This window comes from Scyliorhinus torazame, chromosome 4 (genome assembly GCF_047496885.1).
Source record: "Scyliorhinus torazame isolate Kashiwa2021f chromosome 4, sScyTor2.1, whole genome shotgun sequence".
Lineage (NCBI taxonomy): Eukaryota > Metazoa > Chordata > Chondrichthyes > Carcharhiniformes > Scyliorhinidae > Scyliorhinus > Scyliorhinus torazame.
Window position 1 is genome coordinate 279,448,080 of NC_092710.1, and position 22,493 is coordinate 279,470,572.

A 22,493-nucleotide genomic window follows, 5' to 3' on the forward strand; every position below is an offset into this window, starting at 1 on the left:
TGAAGAGGTCCCATCTGAAACCAGGGTCTTAAATATAAATAAAGAAAACCACGATAGTGAGAGGCGGGATTTGATCCTGTGAGGAAGAAGGATAAATACGGCAATTTTTGGGAACCTTGGACAACGAGAGATATTGTAGGCCTCGTCAAAAAGATAAAGGAGGCATTTGTCAGGGCTAAAAGGCTGGGAACAGACGAAGCCTGTGTGGAATATAAGGAAAGTAGGAAGGAACTTAAGCAAAGAGTCAGGAGGGCTAGAAGGGGTCACGAAAAGTCATTGGCAAATAGGGTTAAGGAAAATCCCAAGGCTTTTTACACGTACATAAAAAGCAAGAGGGAAGCCAGGGAAAGGGATGGCCCACTGAAGGATAGGCAAGGGAATCTATGTGTGGAGCCAGAGGAAATGGGCGCGGTACTAAATGAATACTTTGCATCAGTATTCACCAAAGAGAAGGAATTGGTAGATGTTGGGCGGGATTCTCCACTCCCGCGCCGAAGAGCCCACGCCATCGTGAACGCCGTCGAGGTTCACAACGGCGCGAAACGGCCCCGATCCCGACCGATTCAGGCCCCGACAATGGGCTAGGATCGGGGCCGCGTCATCTACACGAGCCAGGCCTTGTCACCGCGTAAAGGCGGCGCCGCATAAATGACGTGGCCGGCGCCGCATAACTGGCGTCACCCGCGCATGCGTGGTTGCCGTCCTCTCTGAGTCCGCACCGCAAGAAGATGGCGGACGGATCTTACGGGCCCGCGGAAGGAAGGAGGTCCTCCTTCAGAGAGGACGGCCCAACGATCGGTGGGCACCGATCGTGGGCCGTGCCACATTTGAGGTACCACCCGGTGCAGGATCTCCCCCCCCCCCCCCCCCCCCGCAGGCCGTCCCCCCAGCGTTCCCGACGGCAGCGACCAGGTGTGGACGGCGCCGGGGGGAACCTGCCGTTTTGGCCTGGCCGCTCGGCCCATCCGGGCCTGAGAATAGCGGGGGTGCCGGAGAATCCCCATTTTGGGTGTCTCCGGCGATTCTCCGGCCTGCGGCCCGCGGAACTCTACGGGGCCGTTCCCGCCGCTTGGGAGAATCACGGGAGGGCGTCGGACTGGCGTCCCGGGAAATTTAGGCGGCCCAGGCGCTTCTCCCAACCGGCGCAGGAGTGGAGAATCTCGCCCGTTGAGTCTGGAGAAGGGTGTGTAGATAGCCTGGGTCACATTGAAATCCAAAAAGACGAGGTGTTGGGAGTCTTGAAAAATATTAAGGCAGATAAGTCCCCAGGGCCTGATGCGATCTACCCCAGAATACTGAAGGAGGCTAGAGAGGAAATTGCTGAGGCCTTGACAGAAATCTTTGGATCCTCACTGTCTTCAGGTGATGTCCTGGAGGACTGGAGAATAGCCAATGTTGTTCCTCTATTTAAGAAGGGTAGCAAGGATAATCCAGGGAACTACCGGCCGGTGAGCCTTACGTCAGTGGTAGGGAAATTACTGGAGAGAATTCTTCGAGACAGGATCTACTCCCATTTGGAGGCAAATGGACGTATTAGTGAGAGGCAGCATGGTTTTGTGAAGGGGAGGTCGTGTCTCATTAACTTGATAGAGTTTTTCGAGGAGGTCACAAAGATGATTGATGCAGGTAGGGCAGTGGATGTTATCATAGAATTTACAGTGCAGAAGGAGGCCATTCGAGTCTGCACCGGCTCTTGGAAAGAGCACCCTACCCAAGGTCAACACCTCCACCCTATCCCCATAACCCAGTAACCCCACCCAACACTAAGGGCAATTTTGGACACTAAGGGCAATTTAGCATGGCCAATCCACCTAACCCGCACATCTTTGGACTGTGGGAGGAAACCGGAGCACCCGGATGTGCAGACTCCGCACAGACAGTGACCCAAGCCGGAATCGAACCTGGGACCCTGGAGCTGTGAAGCAATTGTGCTATCCACAATGCTACCGTGCTGCCCCTACATATAGATGTTGTCCAGATGGACTTCAGTAAGGCCATTGACAAGGTCCCTTATGGTAGACTAGTACAAAAGGTGAAGTCACACGGGACCAGGGGTGAGCTGGCAAGGTGGATACAGAACTGGTCATAGAAGACAGCGAGTAGCAATGGAAGGATGCTTTTCTAATTGGAGGGATGTGGCGAGTGGTGTTCCGCAGGGATCAGTGCTGGGACCTTTGCTGTTTGTAGTATATATAAATGATTTGGAGGAAAATGTAACTGGTCTGATTAGTAATTTTGCAGACGACACAAAGGTTGGTGGAATTGCGGATAGCGATGAGGACTGTCAGAGGATACAGCAGGATTTAGATTGTTTGGAGACTTGGGTGGAGAGATGGCAGATGGAGTTTAATCCGGACAAAAGTGAAGTAATGCATTTTGGAAGGTCTAATGCAGGTAGGGAATGTGCAGTGAATGGTAGAACCCTCAAGCGTATTGAAAGTCAGAGAGATCTAGGTGTACAGGTCCACAGGTCACTGAAAGGGGCAACACAGATGGAGAAGGTAGTCAAGAAGGCATACGGCATGCTTGCCTTCACTGGCCGGGGCATTGAGTATAAGAATTGGCAAGTCATGTTGCAGCTGTATAGAACCTTAATTAGGCCACACTTGGAGTATAGTGTTCAATTCTGGTCGCCACACTACCAGAAGTATGTGGAGGCTTTAGAGAGGGTGCAGAAGAGATTTACCAGAATGTTGCCTGGTATGGAGGGCATTAGCTATGAGGAGCGGTTGAATAAACTCGGTTTGTTCTCACTGGAACGACGGAGGTTGAGGGGCGACCTGATAGAGGTATACAAAATCATGAGGGGCATAGACAGAGTGGATAGTCAGAGGCTTTTCCCCAGGGTAGAGCGGTCAATTACTAGGGGGCATAGGTTTAAGGTGCGAGGGGCAAGGTTTAGAGTAGATGTACGAGGCAAGTCTTTTACACAGAGGGTAGTGGGTGCCTGGAACTCGCTACCGGAGGAGGTGGTGGAAGCAGGGACGGTAGTGACATTTAAGGGGCATCTTGACAAATACATGAATAGGATGGGAATAGAGGGATACGGACCCAGGAAGTGTAGAAGATTGTCGTTTAGTCGTGCAGCATGGTCGGCACGGGCTTGGAGAGCCGAAGGGCCTGTTCCTGTGCTGTACTTTTCTTTGTTCTTCTTTGTTTGATTGAGAGATTGGGGAACTTCATCAAAAGGCATAACGGTGGGTAGGCAATGGTTAATATTTAAGCAACGAGTGTGCACATTGCATTCCTTCCTGACGCAAAACCAAAACAAAAGTGGCCCAACTACATCTAACAAAATATATTAAGGTATTAGATCCAAAGATATCAAGTTGCTAGAAAAAATAGCAAACCTGATCATAGAATTTACAGTGCAGAAGGAGGCCATTTGGCCCAGTGAGTCTGCACCGGCCCTTGGTAGGAGCACCCTACCCAAGCCCACATCTCCACCCCATCCCCGTAACCCCACGTAACCCAATCATTTTGGGCACTAAGGGAAATTTAGCATAGCCAATCCATCTAACTTGCACATCTTTGGACTGTGGGAGGAAACCGGAGCACCTGGAGGAAGCCCACGCAGACACGGGGAGAACGTGCAGACTCCGCACAGGCAGTGACCCAAGCCGAGAATCGAACCTGGGACCCTGGAGCTGTGAAGCAACTGTGCTAACCACTGTGCTACCATGCTGCCCTCGAGTATGGGGATGTATGGGGTTTTGATTATTGGGAACAGTTCTGGATTCAGCAAAGGAAGAGCGAGAGAGTGCTGAAGAGGAAAAAATAGACTGAGAGAAAATTGCAGGTAATATAATAGCAGACTGTAAAAATTCTGTCAGTATGTAAGAAGAAACGGATTAGTGAAGACAAACCTTACAGTCCATATCAGGAGAATTTAAAATAGAGAGCAAGAAAATGGAAGAGCAATTAAACAACTACTTCAGATCTGTCTTCTCAGAGGAAGACACAAATAACGTCCCAGAAATGTTAGGGAGCTAAGGGTCTAGTTAATGGGACTGAAAGCTGATAAATTTCTAGAGCCTGATAATCTACATCCAGGGTACGAAAGGAGGTGACCATAGAAATAGTGGATGTGTTGGCTTTCATCTTGCAAAATTCTGTAGATTATGAAACAGCCCAGACAGATTGGAGGGTGGCAAGTGTAACCCCGCTATTTAAAAATGGAGGAAGGGAGAAAAGTGGGAGTTACAGACTGGTTAGCCTAAGATCAATAGTACAGAAAATGTTAGAGTCTATTATAAAGGATGTTATAATAGGATGCCTAGAAAATATCAACAGGATTAGATAAAGTCAACATAGATTTATGAAAGTGTCAGGAAGCAGAGGTAGTTTTAAATAATCTATGTTTGTATTGTTGGATATTAGAAATAAGATATAGATTTAAATGAGTTTAATTTAGTGTTTCTGTGCAAGAAAGGGTTAAAACTTGCATTCACGTTAAACAAAAGCGCATGTATCGGGTTTTGGTTTCATTTCAAACTGTGCCTGTATTATGATTAGAGAGTTTACGATGTAAAAAGCAAATTGCTTAGAGAAGGACTGAGCTGTTACTTAGCAACCAGGGTCCACCTATAAGTTAGAAAGACGTTGGGTTTAGTTTTTATTGGAGCTTAGCAGCTAGAAAGGAAGCAGCTCTCACAACCCTGCCAGAAACAGAAGCAATACAATGGAGAAATGTGAAGAAAGCAAGTCCCAGATAGTTTTAGAAACGAGCGACTGAAAAGAGCAGTCCCAGGAAAACTTAAGTCTAAGGGACAAAGGAACTGGAAACGGAACAAAGGTACTGTTCATCAAAGTAAAAGAAAGAGCGAGGAGAGAGGCTCCCAGTTAAAGACAGTGCAAAAAGGGTGCAGACCTGATGAAGCTGTCTAGTGAGAAGTCAGATATCTAAAGCACTCTTAAAGTTGGTGACCTTAGTACAGCTCTGAAGCAGTAGTGTTCCATTGGCATGGCTGGGCGAAAACCCTTTGCCAAAACCCTCAGCACGTCCCAGTGCCATATCCCTCTATACTCATCCTATATGTATTTGTCGGGATGCCTTTTGAACATCGTTAATGTATCTGCTTCCACAACCTCCCCTGGCAACGTGTTCCAAGCACTGACCACCCTTTGTGTAAAAAACCTGCCTCGTACATCAATGATTTGGATGGGGGAGCCAAATGTATTTTTTCCAACATATTAAAACAGAAAATTCAGGATAAACCCAGCAGGTCTGGCAGCATCAATGCAAATAAATGTTTTGAGTCGTAATGATCCTTCTACAGAACTGAACAAAGACAGAAATGTAATTAATTATATAGTAGGAGATGTGGAGGAGGTGGAGCAGAATAAAAGAACAGAGCTAGGTCGGGGAAAGGTGTCATGCAACACCGCCTCCACCATAGTCCTCAGTACTGGGATCCTGCAAGGCTGCGTACTTAACTCCCTACTATACTACCTATACACAAACGACTGTGTGGCAACATTTGGCTCCAACTCCATCTACAAGTTTGCTGATGACACGACTGTAATGGGTCGGATCTTGAACAACAATGAGTCAGAGTACAGGAGGGAAATAGAGAACCATGGCATGGTGTAATGACAACAATCTCTCCCTCAACCTCAGCAAAACTAAGGAGTTGATCATTGTCTTCAGGAAGCAAAGTATTGTACACATCCCTGTCTGCATCAATGTACCGAGGTGGAGATGGTTGACAGCTTCAAATTCCTGAGTGTGCACATTACCAAAAATCTGTCCTGGTCCAACTATGTTGATGCTACGACTGAGAAAGCACAACAGCGCCTATACGTCCTCAGGAAACTAAGGAAATTGGTCATGTCCACATTGACTCTTACCAACTTTTACAGAAGCATCATAGAATGCATCCTATCTGGCTGCATTTGAGAGTGAATGGGTGAGCACCAGGCAGTCAAAGCAGACCAGGCAGGTAGTGCAGGGGTTTTCTGAGTGTGTGTCATTCTCGAATCGGTTTTCCGTTCGTGTAAGAATGGAGTCAGGTCCAAGCACAGGTGGTTCAGTTTAGTTTAGGGGAACCGACTGGCATTTCTGGAGCCAAAGTTGTGAATTCAGCATGGTCTGTTGCCTCCTTTATGATGAATTCAAGGATGTTGGTGCAGAGCACTCTGAGTAGGAAGGGTGAACGGACAGAGGTTGTAGTCTATATCGTTCTCAACAACATGAGTAGGATTAGGGCTTGCAGATTTTAGGGAGCTAGGAAACAGACTAACAAGTAGGACCATAAAAGTAGTATTTTTCAGATTAATCCAGGTGACAATTGCTGGAGAATATTCAAATGGAAAGATAGTGCAGATATTTTTGTGGCTAGAGATAGCACAGGGGGGGGGAGAACTGTAGATTGCTGGGACATTGTGGTTAGTTCTGGGAAAATTGGGATCTTACAGGCCAGACTGTTGCATCTAAACTGAACTGGAACCAATGTCACTAGCAGCTAGTGCTGTGTGGTGAGTTTAAAAAACTTAAAGGAAGAATATATCTTTCAGGGTACCAGGATGCAGCATTAGGATGGAGAAACAAGATGCACAAATGATTTAGAAAAAAAGGTAACAAGGTAAACAAGAGTAAGAGATAGTGAGGTGTTAATTGGGGTTATTAAAGAGGAAATGCAATCGATTTCAATTCGGTTTACAGCGCATCAATGAAAATGAACTCAGTGTGTTAAATAACATTGTGACCGGGCTGAACGAACCATATGTAGAACTATGGTTTCTTCAAGCAAACAAAATGAATTCTCATCCAAAAATTAAATGAATGCTAATTCATGAGGTTGGTCAATCAAGACAGTTTTCTCATGGGGATGTTCGTTGATGATAGCACAGTGTTCAGTGTTTTTCATAGGACCTCTGATAATGAAGCAATCCTTGCCCACATTCAGCAGCATCTGGACAACATTCAGGTTGGAGCTGATATATGGCTGTTCCAATTAACCTCAAGGTCAATATTAATCCCAGGATGTTGTTAGTGGGGGACACAGTCATGGTAATACCATTCAATGTCATTGACCATGAACTTAATGCGACCAGCACATAATTAGTGGCTTGATTGAAATGGAGTGCAATGCCTGAGCTGGTGGCTGCAGCTAAGGGCAGGGCATCCCGCAAGGCACCCAAACAGTCGCTGGCTAAAGTTACCAAGTAGCAGAAAAAAACTCGCAAACAGAGTTACTCCACCTTCATGTACCAGGTGCTGACCCAGGCTCACCCGTCCTCCAATATCTGGTCAGAAACCATGAGCGTCATGAACTCTTTCGTGGTCAACATTTTCAAGCGCATCGCCTCTGAGGCCTCGCTCTTCATTCATTAGCAGCACACCGTCTCAGCCTAGGAGACCCAGAGTGCCATATGGGTCTCATGCTGCGGATAAACTGGCCAAACATGCCGTCTCTAAGGGCACAAAAGCGGTCACCAAATTCACCAACTTAATTTAGGTTTACCAATAAAAAGATTAAAATTACAAGAGCAGGCAAAGGTTGTGGTGACTGCCACAGCCTGTACACCATCTACACTGCACAAGTCAGGAATCTGCTGTAATATTCTCCACTTGCCTAAATGAGTACAGCTCCAGCAACACTCAAGAGGCATCATCAAAGACAAAGCAGTCTGCTTTCTTGATACATTATCCACTACCTTAAAGTTCATTCCTTCCATCACTGGCACACTGTGGCAGCAGGTGTACAATGTACAAAAGGCACTGTAGCAACTCAACAAGGTTCCTTCAACAGCATCTTCCAAACCCAGGACCCCGACTACCCAGAAGAACAAGGCAAGAGTCACATGTGGATGACACGGCACATTGGTTAGCACTGCTGCCTCACAGCACCAGAGACCCAGGTTCAATTCCAGCCTTCGGTGACTGGAGTTTGCACATTCTCTACGTGTCTGTGTGGGTTTCCTCTGGGTTCTCCGGTTTCCTCCCACAGTCCAAAGATGTGCAGGTTAGGTGGATTGGCCATGATAAATTGCCCTTTACTATACAAAAGGTTAGGTGGGGTTACGGGAATAGGGTGCTCATTCAGAGGGACAGACTCGATGGGCCAAATAGCCTCCTCCTGCACTGGGAATTCTATGAACCATCACCTGCAAGTTCCCGTCCAAATCATGCACGGTTATGAATTGTAAATATTTTGCTCTTTCTTCAATGTCACTAGATCAAAACTGTGGAACTCCTTTCCTGACAGCACTGTGGGTATACCTGCATCACAGGGATTTCTGTGGATCGAGAAGAAGCTCACCATCTACTTCTCGAGGGCAATTGGGGATGAACAATAAATGTTAGCCTAGCCAGGATTGAATATGAAAACTAAAGGGAAGCACGTTCATTTATTGTTAAAACAAATATCACAGTTATGATAATCCATTAATTCTGAGTTGAGGAAAAATAACAAAGCAGTAAAAATACCGTTCTTGGGTCTTTGCATGATGACCACGTGTTTAAGTACAAAACTAGCTCATTTCTCATTCTAATTCTGACAGGTAAAAGAAATGGAAGAAATAATTCGAAGGCGATATCCAAATTCCCTGCCTGCTCTTATATATGCAGCTGCATCTGTGTCTGGAGCAGAGTGTGAAACGGCAAGCAAACTGCATTCAAGAACTTTGCTGGAAAAAAGAATAAAGAAACTAGAAACTGACCTAGAAGGAAAAGATGAAGAAGCGAAGAAGAGTTTAAGAGTAATGGAACAACAATTTCAAAAAATAAAGGTATATCTTATTGTCATTGCACACAAAATTTCAACTTGGAGGGGATTAGGGAAAACAAACAATATTGCAACATCATTATCATTTTTATTATTCACTATTCTGTGACGTTTCCATTACCTCTGCCGCTGAAGCTGAAGGAGGTAATGTTTTCCCCCCTGGTCAGTAGGCTGCTAGTCCGTTTGTAAGCTCTATATCCCAAAAGCTAATGGACTGATTTCAGTGCAATTTGGTACACTGTGTTGCCCAGGAAGAACTGATTCATTTTTGGCAAAGATGTGGAACCGGATCCTGGTCCTGGAATTTTTTAAGGAATCCGTTAAGATTGGGGGATAGGACGAATTAGACTTTTTCTTTCAGAATATGTGGGTTGTTTTATTTGGAATGTTGAATATTGTCTCAGCTGTCAAGATATGAGCAGAATTTTCAGATCAGGTTGTTAGATGTTGGTCTGGAGCCTCTTCAGTGAGATGGAATTCTTAATTAAAAATATTAAATTTTTAATCTTTTAAAAAAATGTTATTCCATTCTCAAAGCTAGAAAGTCAGTGCGCAGAATGGATGGGACGAGCCCTTAATCCATCTCCTTGCTTGTTCCAAAAAACAATTCAAACTCCAATTGAATCCAATTTATGGTCCCTGCAAAAGAGACATCCTAGCTTCAAACTCACAAGAACAGGCATTACACCCATTCTTATGCTTGATCCTTTGATCCTATGCTTGATCTTAGCCAAAAGCCGATCTTATTTTATGTAACTATGTGCACAAAAATATAAGAGATGCAAAGTAACAAAGAGGCATTTGGTCATCACTTCAGCACCCTCACTTTGCCTGCCATGATAGTATCCAACCACATTTTGAATGTCTCTATTGGTTTTGTTTTTGCTAATATGCCTAAAAATTTGACCCTAAGATTTAAATAAAGATTTGAAGTCTCGGAATGATTTTTCCTTGCGAGTTTTAAAACTTTCTTTCAGATATAAATTAATATCTCCAGATACTATTTTTCCAGCTTAATTTGAATTAATATACCAGATTTACCCTACCTGTATCATTGCATATTTTGTACATCCCAATAATACCCAACTTAAAATTCCTTCTAAACTGTAGAGCTTCAGCTTTTCCAACGCTTTCTCACAGTTCAACCCTTTAATCATTTGAATACCTCTTTTTGCTCTTTGTTGTACCCACTTGAGTGTTTTTGCTATCCTTCTGTTTTAAATCAAACAGAATATTGACAAGTGTTACTGGCCAATAAAGCCCACCACAATTTCGAGATATCTGCAATTTTGGATGTATTTTGTATTTCTATTCCACATTGTCAGAATAATGAAAGGGATAAGTTAACCTAAACACATCTCTAAGACTCCCTTTGTGCGTCAAATCTAATTATTGTATACTTAGAATGTGCATTTCTGCGGCCAGTGTGGAATTATTTGCATTTTATTTTGAATATTATTTATTCTCTAAAGTGGCTTGATCATCTTTACTGATCTCCAGACCTTTGACATAGCAGCAAATTTGACAAGTTTGGACATAAAATCTACATCTAGTTTGTTAATGTAGGTCAGAAGTAAGAGGTCTAAGCACTGACCACTGTAAGACCCCACTCAACTTTTATTCACCACTTCCAGCAGCACAGCCCTTGCCCACACCTCTTTCTTATCACAATTCTGGCATTATTCCTCATGGTGCTCTCAGCTTCTTTTCACGGTAGCCTTGTGGATAGCACAATTGCTTCACAGCTCCAGGGTCCCAGGTTCGATTCTGGCTTGGGTCACTGTCTGTGCGGAGTCTGCACATCCTCCCCGTGTGTGCGTGGGTTTCCTCCGGGTGCTCCGGTTTCCTCCCACAGTCCAAAGATGTGCGGGTTAGGTGGATTGGCCATGATAAATTGCCCTTAGTGTCCAAAATTGCCCTTAGTGTTGGGTGGGGTTACTGGGTTATGGCGGTGTTGACCTTGGGTAGGGTGCTCTTTCCAAGAGCCGGTGCAGACTCGATGGGCTGAATGGCCTCCTTCTGCTCTGTAAATTCTATGATAACACCTAATCTGGTTTTAATTTCTAGTCTGTATTCCTGAAACATTCACAATCTGGTGAGCACCACACTGCTACTGATGTACATCAGGTGGAGGCAGGAACCCCCCAGATGAGACAGCAGTCGGAGGTCTGCTGGATCCCAGGACTCAGCCTGATGCTGAGCCTATGGAAGAGGTCATCCCGGAGATGATGGGGTGTGACCAGCACATTCAGAGGAAGATGTCAGCGACACTCCAGCAGATCCATAGCTGCTTGGAGAAGTCCCAGAGACGTTGGGCGCAGGAGATGTCGCCGGCAATGCATGGCACCAAGGCCAACACTGCTAGGGTGGCAACCGCAGTGGAGAGCCTGGTGCACAACGTCAGCGCCATTAGTGAAAGTGTCCAAGGAGTTGCACAGTTGGTGACGGCCATGACTGAGAGTCAGCATGGTAGCGTGGTGGTTAGCACAATTGCTTCACAGCTCCAGGGTCCCAGGTTCGATTCCCGGCTTGGGTCACTGTCTGTGCGGAGTCTGCATGTTCTCCCTCTGCTCCCACATGTCTCCTCCATTGCCCCCAGACTCTCAGGGCCGCCACCACCACGGGGCTGGTGGAGTATCGTGCCGGCGGGAACGGCAGAGGCGCAGTTACCAACGCCCCCAGACTGCTGCCCTTGCATGAAGCCGCCCTCCATACGTTCCCATGCCGACCCCTCCCCCACCACCCACTTCCTGATCATGGCTATATTCGCCACCCAGTAATAGTTACTAAAATTTGGCAGTGCCAGCACGCCCTCTCCCCGACTCCGTTCAAGCATTACCTTCCTTACCCGCGGGGTCTTGCCCGCCCAAACAAAGCCAGTGAGAACTTTGTTGACCCATTTAAAAAAGGACCGCGGAATAAAGATGGGGAGACACTGAAATACAAACAGGAACATCGTGAGGACCGTCATCTTCACCGTCTGCACCCTCCCAGCCAGTGACAACGGAAGCGCGTCCCATCTTCGAAAATCTTTCTTCATTTGGTCTACTAGTCGGGCCAGATTTATTTTATGCAGCCGGTCCCATTCCCGCGCCACTTGAATGCCTAGGTACCTAAAGCTTCCCCCTACTAATGTAAACGGCAGCTCCCCCAATCGCCTCTCCTGTCCCCTCGCATGGACCACAAACATCTCACTTTTCCCCATGTTTAGCTTATATCTTAGAAAACCGGCCAAATTCCCCTCGAATCCTCATGATTTCTTCCATCCCCTCTATTGGGTCCGATACATACAGAAGCAGGTCGTCTGCATAGAGCGAGACTCTGTGCACCCCCGCCCCCGGACCAACCCCTTCCAGCCCCTTGAGGCTCTCAGAGCAATCTACGATGGCTCTATAGCTAGCGCGAACAGCAGTGGGGAGAGGGGGCATCCCTGTCTCGTCCCCCGGTGCAGTCTAAAATAGTCCGATGTTGTCCTATTCGTCCGTACACTTGCCACAGGAGCCTGATACAGCAAGCTGACCCAGTCAATAAAGCCCCGCCCAAATTCGAACTGTCCCAGTACCTCCCACAGATACTCCTATTCTTCCCGATCAAAAACATTTTCTGCATCCATTGCGATCACTACCTCTACCTCCCTACCTTCCGGGGGCATCATGATCATGTTTAACAACCTTCTTGGCCACGAACTGACTACCCTTAACAAACGCCGTCTGGTACTCCCCAATAACGTCCGGACCACAATCCTCAATCCTGGAGGACAAAATTTTGGCCAGCAATTTAGCATCCACATTCAACAGGCATATCGGCCTGTCAGACCCACACAGCTCCGGGTTCTTGTGCCGCTTCAGAATCAGCGAAATCGTGGCCTGTGACAACATCGGGGCAGCACCCCTCTTCCCCTTGCCTCATTGAACATCCTCATCAACACCGGCCCCAATATCCCAGAGAACACCCCAGTGACATCATCGGGGGCAGCACGGTAGCACAGTGACTTCACAGCGCCAGGGTCCCTGGTTCAATTCCACACTGGGTCACTGTCTGTGTGGAGTCTGCACGTTCTCCCCGTGTCTGCGTGGGTTTCCTCCGGGTGCTCCTGTTTCCTCCCACAGTCCAAAGACGTGCAGGTTAGATGGTTTGGCTATGCTAAATTGCCATTACTGTCGAAAAAGGTTAGGAGGGATTATTGGATTATGGGGATAGGGTGGAAGTGAGGATCTAAGTGGGTCGGTGCAGACTCGAAGGGCCAAATGGCCTCCTTCTGCACTGTATGTTCTATGTTCTAAAACTCCACTGCGTACCCGACTGCATGGCCTTCAGACCCTCCACTATCTCTTCCATACTGATCGGGGCCCCCAGCCCTTCTACCCGTCCCCGTCCACCTTTGGGAAATTCAGCCCCTCCAAAAAGTGCCTCATCCCCTCCGGCCCGTAGGGGGTTCCAACCTGTACAGCCAACTGTAGAAGTCCCTAAACGCCTTATCACTCCTGCTGTATCTCCAACCAGGTTGCCATCTCCGTCATTTACTTTCCCTATCTCCCTGGCTGCCTCCCTCTTTCTAAACTGCTGTGCAAGCATTTTGCTGGCCTTCTCTCAACAAAGAACAAAGAAATGTACAGCACAGGAACAGGCCCTTCGGCCCTCCAAGCCCGTGCCGACCATGCTGCCCGACTAAACTACAATCTTCTACACTTCCTGGGTCCGTATCCCTCTATTCCCATCCTATTCATGTATTTGTCAAGATGCCCCTTAAATGTCACTATCGTCCCTGCTTCCACCACCTCCTCCGTTAGCGAGTTCCAGGCACCCACTACCCTCTGCGTAAAAAACTTGCCTCGTACATCTACTCTAAACCTTGCCCCTCTCACCTGAAACCTATGCCCCCTAGTAATTGACCCCTCTACCCTGGGGAAAAGCCTCTGACTATCCACTCTGTCTATGCCCCTCATGATTTTGTATACCTCTATCAGGTCTCCCCTCAACCTCCTTCGTTCCAGTGAGAACAAACCGAGTTTATTCAACCGCTCCTCATAGCTAATGCCCTCCATACCAGGCAACATTCTGGTAAATCTCTTCTGCACCCTCTCTAAAGCCTCCACATCCTTCTGGTAGTGTGGCGACCAGAATTGAACACTATACTCCAAGTGTGGCCTAACTAAGGTTCTATACAGCTGCAACATGACTTGCCAATTCTTATACTCAATGCTCCGGCCAATGAAGGCAAGCATGCCGTATGCCTTCTTGACTACCTTCTCCACCTGTGTTGCCCCTTTCAATGACCTGTGGACCTGGACTCCTAGATCTCTTTGACTTTCAATACTCTTGAGGGTTCTACCATTCACTGTATATTCCCTACCTGCATTAGACCTTCCAAAATGCATTACCTCACATTTGTCCGGATTAAACTCCATCTGCCATCTCTCCGCCCAAGTCTCCAAACAATCTAAATCCTGCTGTATCCTCTGACAGTCCTCATCGCTATCCGCAATTCCACCAACCTTTGTGTCGTCTGCAAAATTACTAATCAGACCAGTTACATTTTCCTCCAAATCATTCATATATACTACAAAGAGCAAAGGTCCCAGCACTGATCCCTGTGGAACACCACTGGTCACAGCCCTCCAATTAGAAAAGCATCCTTCCATTGCTACTCTCTACCTTCTATGACCTAGCCAGTTCTGTATCCACCTTGCCAGCTCACCCCTGATCCCGTGTGACTTCACCTTTTATACTAGTCTACCATGAGGGACCTTGTCAAAGGCCTTACTGAAGTCCATATAGACAACATCCACTGCCCTACCTGCATCAATCATCTTAGTGACCTCCTCGAAAAACTCTATCAAGTTAGTGAGACACGACCTCCCCTTCACAAAACCATGCTGCCTCTCACTAATACGTCCATTTGCTTCCAAATGGGAGTATATCCTGTCTCGAAGAATTCTCTCCAGTAATTTCCCTACCACTGAAGTAAGGCTCACCGGCCTGTAGTTCCCTGGATTATCCTTGCTACCCTTCTTAAACAGAGGAACAACATTGGCTATTCTCCAGTCCTCCAGGACATCCCCTGAAGACAGTGAGGATCCAAAGATTTCTGTCAAGGCCTCAGCAATTTCCTCTCCAGCCTCCTTCAATATTCTGGGGTAGATCCCATCAGGCCCTGGGGAATTATCTACCTTAATATTTTTTAAGACACCCAACACCTCGTCTTTTTGGATCTCAATGTGACCCAGGCTATCTACACACCCTTCTCCAGACTCAACATCTACCAATTTCTTCTCTTTGGTGAATACTGATGCAAAGTATTCATTTAGTACCTCGCCCATTTCCTCTGGCTCCACACATAGATTCCCTTGCCTATCCTTCAGTGGGCCAACCCTTTCCCTGGCTACCCTCTTGCTTTTTATGTACGTGTAAAAAGCCTTGGGATTTTCCTTAACCCTATTTGCCAATGACTTTTCGTGACCCCTTCTAGCCCTCCTGACTCCTTGCTTAAGTTCCTTCCTACTTTCCTTATATTCCACGCAGGCTTCGTCTGTTCCCAGCCTTTTAGCCCTGACAAATGCCTCCTTTTTCTTTTTGACGAGGCCTACAATATCTCTCGTTATCCAAGGTTCCCAAAATTGCCGTATTTATCCTTCTTCCTCACAGGAACATGCCGGTCCTGAATTCCTTTCAACTGACACTTGAAAGCCTCCCACATGTCAGATGTTGATTTGCCCTCAAACATCCACCCCCAATCTATGTTCTTCAGTTCCCGCCTAATATTGTTATAATTAGCCTTCCCCCAATTTAGCACATTCATCCTAGGACCACTCTTATCCTTGTCCACCAGTACTTTAAAACTTACTGAATTGTGGTCACTGTTACCGAAATGCTCCCCTACTGAAACATCTACCACCTGGCCGGGCTCATTCCCCAATACCAGGTCCAGTACCGCCCCTTCCCTAGTTGGACTGCCTACATATTGTTTTAAGAAGCCCTCCTGGATGCTCCTTACAAACTCCGCCCCGTCTAAGCCCCTGGCACTAAGTGAGTCCCAGTCAAAATTGGGGAAGTTGAAGTCTCCCATCACCACAACCCTGTTGTTTTTACTCTTTTCCAAAATCTGTCTACCTATCTGCTCCTCTATCTCCCGCTGGCTGTTGGGAGGCCTGTAGTAAACCCCCAACATTGTGACTGCAACCTTCTTATTCCTGATCTCTACCCATATAGCCTCACTGCCCTCTGAGGTGTCCTCCCGCAGTACAGCTGTGATAATCTCCCGAACAGTAGCGCAACTCCGACTCCCCTTTTACACCCCCTTCTATCCCGCCTGAAACATCTAAATCCTGGAACGTTTAGCTGCCAATACTGCCCTTCCCTCAACCAGGTCTCTGTAATGGCAACAACATCATAGTTCCAAGTACTAATCCAAGCTCTAAGTTCATCTGCCTTACCCGTAATACTTCTTGCATTAAAACATATGCACTTCAGGTCACCAGACCCGCTGTGTTCAGCAACTTCTCCCTGTCTGCTCTGCCTCAGAGCCCCACTGTCCCTATTCCCTAGTTCTCCCTCAATGCTCTCACCTTCTGACCTGTTGCTCCCGTGCCCACCCCCCTGCCATACTAGTTTAAACCCTCCCGTGTGACACTAGCAAACCTCTCGGCCCCGATATTTATGCCTCTCCGGTTTAGATGCAACCCGTCCTTATATAGGTCACACCTGCCCCGGAAGAGCTCCCAGTGGTCCAGATAACAGAAACCCTCCCTCCTACACCAGCTGTTTAGCCACGTGTTTAGCTGCTCTATCTTCCTATTTCTAGCCTCACTGGCACGTGGCACAGGGAGTAATCCCGAGATTACAACCCTAGAGGTCCTGTCTTTTAACTTTCTGCCTAGCTCCCTGAAATCCTGCTGCAGGACCTCATGCCCCTTCCTGCCTATGTCGTTAGTACCAATATGTACAACGACCTCTGCCTGTTTGCCCTCCCCCTTCAGGATGCCCTCTACCCGTTCGGAGACATCCTGGACCCTGGCACCAGGAGGCAACATACCATCCTGGAGTCTCTTTCACGTCCACAGAAGCGCCTATCTGTGCCCCTGACTATAGAATCCCCTATTACTATTGCTCTTCTGCGCTTTGACCCTCCCTTCTGAACATCAGAGCCAGCCGTGGTGCCACTGCTCTGGCTGCTGCTGTTTTCCCCTGATAGGCTATCCCCCCCGACAGTATCCAAAGGGGTATACCTGTTCGAGAGGGGGACAACCACAGGGGATTCCTGCACTGACTGCCTGCCCTTTCTGGTGGTCACCCATTTCTCTGCCTGCACCTTGGGTGTGACCACATTTACATAACTGCGATCTATGACGCTTTCCGCCACCTGCATGCTCCTAAGTGCATCCAATTGCTGCTCCAACCGAACCATGCGGCCTGTGAGGAGCTCCAGTTGGGTGCACTTTCTGCAGATGAAGCCATCCGGGTCGCTGGAAGCCTCCCGGACCTGCCACATCTCACAGTCAGAGCACTGCACCCCTCTAACTGACATTGCATCAATTAATTAAAATTAAAACAAATTTTAAAAATGTTTTTTTTATTTTAAAAAAAATTTCAAAGTTACTGTTAACTATCTGTTTCCTAGCACTAGATTTCTAATAGAAATGCGAAAGCTAAATATAGTACTCTCCGATCTCTGGCTTAGATACCCCTCTAAATTATAATTAAGTAATTATGTTTAATTAGTTACCAATGCTTAATTTTTTTAATTTAGTGTAGATTCCCAACCAGCAACTCAAGTCACAGCTTTTCTGTGATGTCACTTCAGTTTCCCCCCGACACACACAATTTGAAAAAGGTATAAAAGTAAAAATGAGTAAAAATCGCTTACTTACCTTCTTACCTTCTGAGTGTCTTAGATGTTCTCAGGTTCTCTCCCTGACAGAGACTGCTCCTCCACCTCCGAACCTTGACCTGCACAATGCTAATAATATAATACAATAATAATATAATACTGCACTTACCTCACACCAATGGGTCTTATTATTAGGTTAGAGGAGGGCGGGTGGGAGACACTACACGTGTAGTGTCTCGGGTTTCCTCTCCACCAGAAATTATTGGTTTTGGGGGGGGGCTTCCCAGAGGTCGAAAAAAATAAAACAGAAAAGTGTTTTTTTAAAAGGATAAACCTACCTCCCAGAAATCACTTGCGCACCGCTCCCGCTGAAATCGACTGGCCTGTTCCTGTGAAGGTAAGTGTTTTTAAAGGATAAACTTACCTCCCAGAAATCACTTGCGCACCGCTCTCCATGCTCATAGATCGCCCCCCTCGCCTTTCTCAGCTGCTCCACCGCCCTCCCTGTGGTTAACAAGCCGAACTCCGCCTGTAGCCTCCGGCGTTCCCTTAAAAGCCCTGCCTCTGGGGTCTCCGCATACCTTCAATCGATCTGTAGTATTCCCTTAACCAGTCGGTCTGTCTCTGCCCTATCCACCTTCTCCCTATGGGCCCGTGTCGAGATCAGCTCCCCTCTGACCACCGCCTTCAGTGCTTCCCAGACCACATCTGCTGAAATTTCCCCCGTGTCGTTGACCTGCAGGTAGTTCTGAAGATATTTCCTCAGCCGCTCGCACACCCCTTCATCAGCCAAAAATCCCACATCTAACCTCCATTGCGGGCGCTGGTTACTGTCTTTACTAACCTGCAGGTCGACCCAGTGCGGAGCATGGTCTGAGTTTGTGATCACCAAGTACCCCGTGTCTACCACCCCTGTCAGTAAGACCCTGCTCAAAATAAAAAAATCAATCCGGGAGCACACTTTATGCACGTTTGAGTAGAAGGAGAACTCCTTCACCCTTGCAATAACCTTTGGCTGCCCAAATCACCATGGATCGCCCCCCCCCCCCCCCCCCCCCCCCCCCATCTGCTCCATGAACCCTTTTAGTTCCTTTGCCATTGCTGGCACCCTGCCCGATTTCGAACTTGACCGGTCCAAGCCAGGGTCAACAACTGTGTTGAAGTCCCCTCCCATGACCAACCTGTGCGAGTCCAGGTCCGGTATCTTCCCCAGCATCCTCTTGATAAACTCCATATCATCCCAATTTGGTGCATACACATTTACTAATACCACCTGCACCCCCTCCAGTTTCCCACTGACTATAATCCGAAACTATTCTACCCGCCTCAAACACCACCCGCTTATTGATCAGGATCGCGATCCCTCTAGTCTTTGAGTCTAGTCCCGAGTGAAAGACCTGACTGACCCAGCCTTTCGTCAATCTAATCTGGTCAGTTTAAGGTGCGTCTCCTGCAACATTACCACGTCCGCCTTCAGTCCCCTAAGAAGAGCGAATACACATGCCCCCTTGACCGACCCAATTAACCTTCGAACATTCCAGGTGATCAGCCTAGTTGGCGAGCTCATTGCCCCTCCCCTTCGCCGATCAGCCATCCCCTTTTTTGGGCCCGCCTCCAGCTCACGCTGCGCCCCTCCACCGGTCCGCCCCCAGGCAGCCTGCGAGTCCAGGTCCGCCCCCAGGCAGCCTGCGCCCCCAACCTCCTCTCTGTCCCTCAGCCCAAGTCCCTCCCTCGTCAGCAGAACATTTATCCCCCCCCCCATCCCCTCATTAACAGCACTCTGTAACCCAACCTCTTTAATAAACCAAACATATGCACACCCCCCACTGCCCTTCTGTGAGCTAGCCCACCCAGCTAGCTTGGTGGCCCCCATCCCTGGCGCTGGATAGGCTCCCACCTATTGTTCCCTCCCCACCCTCCGCCCCGCTCATACAAACATACTCCAACATCAAACAATCCCCACACAATTTCCCGACAGAAAAACACCAAGATCTAAACAAGCACACCTCCATCCCCCAACAGTGCAAATGAAAACCTTAACTCACTCGGCTCTACCGCTGGTCCCAAATCATTACAAACAGCTTCCACAAAACAAAAAACAAGAAACGTTTTTTTTTTAAAGAACAGAAAAAAAACCAAGAACGTTTCAGCAAAGTTCAAAAGTTCTCAGTCCACCACCAGTCCTTTCCTTTTCACAAGGTCTAGCGTGTCCTCAGGCGACTCAAAATATAAGTGCTGTTCCTCGTGCGTGACCCAGAGACGGGCCGGATACACAGTCCGAACTTCACCTTTTTCTTAAAAAGGATCGACCTAATCTGGTTGAAGCCAGCTCTTCTGCTGGCCACCTCCACACTCAGGTCTTGGTAAACCCGCAGGATACTGTTGTCCCACTTACAGCTCCGTGTCTACTTGGCCCACTGTAGAATGTGCTTCTTATCCAAGTACCTGTGGAATCTCACCACCATTGCCCTGGGGGGTCTCCCATTCGCGGCTTCCTCGCGAGTGCTCTGTGAGCCCTGTCCGCCTCCAAGGGTCGGGGGAATGCCCCATCCCCCAGCAGCTTCTCAAACATGTCTGCGATGTATGCCCCAGCGTCCGCTCCTTTGGACCCCTCCGGAAGCCCAACGATTCTCAAGTTCTGCCGGCGGGAACTATTCTCTAGGTCCTCCATCTTCTCCAGGAGCTTCTTCTGCTGGTCTCTCAGCATCCCCACCTCCAACACCACCGCAGTTTGATGTTCCTCCTGCTCACCCAGCGCCTTCTCTACCTTCTGGATCGCCCGATCTTGGCGTCCAATCTAAGCTCCAGCCGCTCAATTGACTCTTTTATCGGATCCAAGCAGTCCCGTTTTAGCAAAGCCTTCCTGAATAACTTGCACCAGCTGCTCCGTTGACCGCTGGGTCGACAAACCAGAGGCCCGGTCCTCCGCCATGCTGTCTCCCGCTGCTGCTTCAGCCCAAGCCTTCTCTGTCTTTCTGTTTCTGCCTTTACGAGCACTTCCAGTCCTTCTCTCCATGCACTGATATGGGAATTAAGTACACAATTGCCTCTGTCATCAGTTTTACAGTTCAAGTCCGGTAGAAAATCGGGGGGAAAGGTCCAAAAGTCCGACCAGAGCGGGAGCCACCAAATGTGCGACTTACTCCTTCATAGCCACCACCGGAAGTCGAATACACATGATCTTTGACCTGCCCTGTTCTTCACCCTTCCTCATCTCTGCCATTGACCTGTCCAATTAACAAGTATTAAATATTTTTTACTATTTTACTTCCCTTGGAACATCTTGTTTTCCCACCAACTTGTGTTAAAAGTAATGACATATGGTTGATGTCACAAAGGTGGCATCACTATGGTCACGACATCCCTCAACTGTCTATACTATCTGCAGGATGACACAGGTGTTGCAAGATATAACATAACGTAAGTACATTTTTTACAGTGCTTTTAATTAGGAATCCTTAGGAATTGTATTTTATTGCCATTTAGATATAGACACAGAAAATAGGAGCAGGAAGTGGCCATTTGGACCTTCGAGCCTGCTCCACCATTTATTATGATCATGGCTGATCATCCAGCTCAGTACCCTAATCCCGCTTTCCCTCCATTTCCTTTGATTCCCTTCACCCCAAGTGTAATATCTAACTGCTTCTTGAAAACATACAATGTTTTAGCCTCAGCTATCTCCTGTGGTAACAAGTTCCACAGACCGACCACTCTCTGACTGAAGAAATGTCTCCTCATTTCTGTCCTAAATGGTCGATCCCGTATCCTCAGACTGTGACCTGTGGGTCTGCACACTCCCACCATCGGGAACATCCTTCCTGCATCTATCCTGTCTAGCGCTGTTGGAATTTTATAGGTTTCTATGAGATCCCCCCCTCATTCTTCTGACTCCAGCGAATACAATCCTAACTGATTAAATCTCTCCTCATACATAAGTCCCACCATCCCAAGAATCAGTCTGGTAAACCTTTGCTACACTCCCTAGAACAAGAACATCCTTCCTCAGATAAGGACTGCACACAATATTCCAAGTGTGACCTCAACAAGGCCCTGTATAATTGCAGCAAGACATCCCTGCTCCTGTATTCGAATCCTCTCACCATGAAGGCCAACATATTATTTGCCTTCTTTACTGCCTGCTTACTGCATGCTTACCTTCAGTGACTAGTGTACGAGGACAACCAGGTCTCGTTGCACATTGCTCTCTCCTAATTTATGGCCATTCAGATAATCTGCCATCTCATTTTTGCTACCAAAGTGGTAAATGAAAATGAAAATCGCTTATTGTCACAAGTAGGCTTCAAATGAAGTTACTGTGAAAATCCCCTCGTCGCCACATTCCGGCACCTGTTCGGGGAGGCTGGTACGGGAATTGAACCCGCGCTGCTGGCCTGCCTTGGTCTGCTTTAAAAGACAGCTATTTAGCCCTGAGCTAAACCAGCTCCTAACCTCGCATTTCTCCAAATGATACTGCATCTGCCATCAATTTGCCCATTCACTCAACTTGTCCAACTCAACTGAAGGATCTCTGCAACCTCCCTCCCCATCCATTCGTTATAATTATCTATCTTTGTCAGTCTGCACTGTTTTGATTGGTATGGGGCACGTCTATTGGGTTTATTTGGTGGGTAGTGCCTGGCGCACATGGAGGCAGCAGAGGACTGGAGTCTGTGCCGCATGTGCAGCTGCCAGTGGTGAAAAATCATTGATAACAGTAGCAATCGATGTGGTGTTGGTCGAGGGGGAAAAAGACAGACGATAGGTAGCTACTGGCTGAAGAGATTCTTTCTGTGAGTTGTAGGGTAGGGTTGGTGGGAGGGGTAGGGATGACATGTGGGATGGAAGGAATGGGATGGGAGGAGTGGATGGAATGAAATAATTGTTTCAACGTGGCAAAATGGCAAGGCCAATTGTTTGAATTATTCAATGTTTTC

At 47.5% G+C, this 22,493-nt stretch overlaps 1 protein-coding gene across 1 annotated transcript in view; it reads left to right on the forward strand.

Moving 5' to 3' along the window:
- The window catches only part of cep162 (centrosomal protein 162), a 211,735-nt gene that overhangs the window by 136,505 nt on the left and 52,737 nt on the right, over positions 1 to 22,493 (forward strand). Inside the window, exon 23 of the mRNA XM_072499835.1 lies at positions 8,506 to 8,733. Coding sequence (XP_072355936.1) covers positions 8,506 to 8,733 — 228 coding nt within the window. The remainder of the gene's footprint in view (positions 1 to 8,505; positions 8,734 to 22,493) is intronic.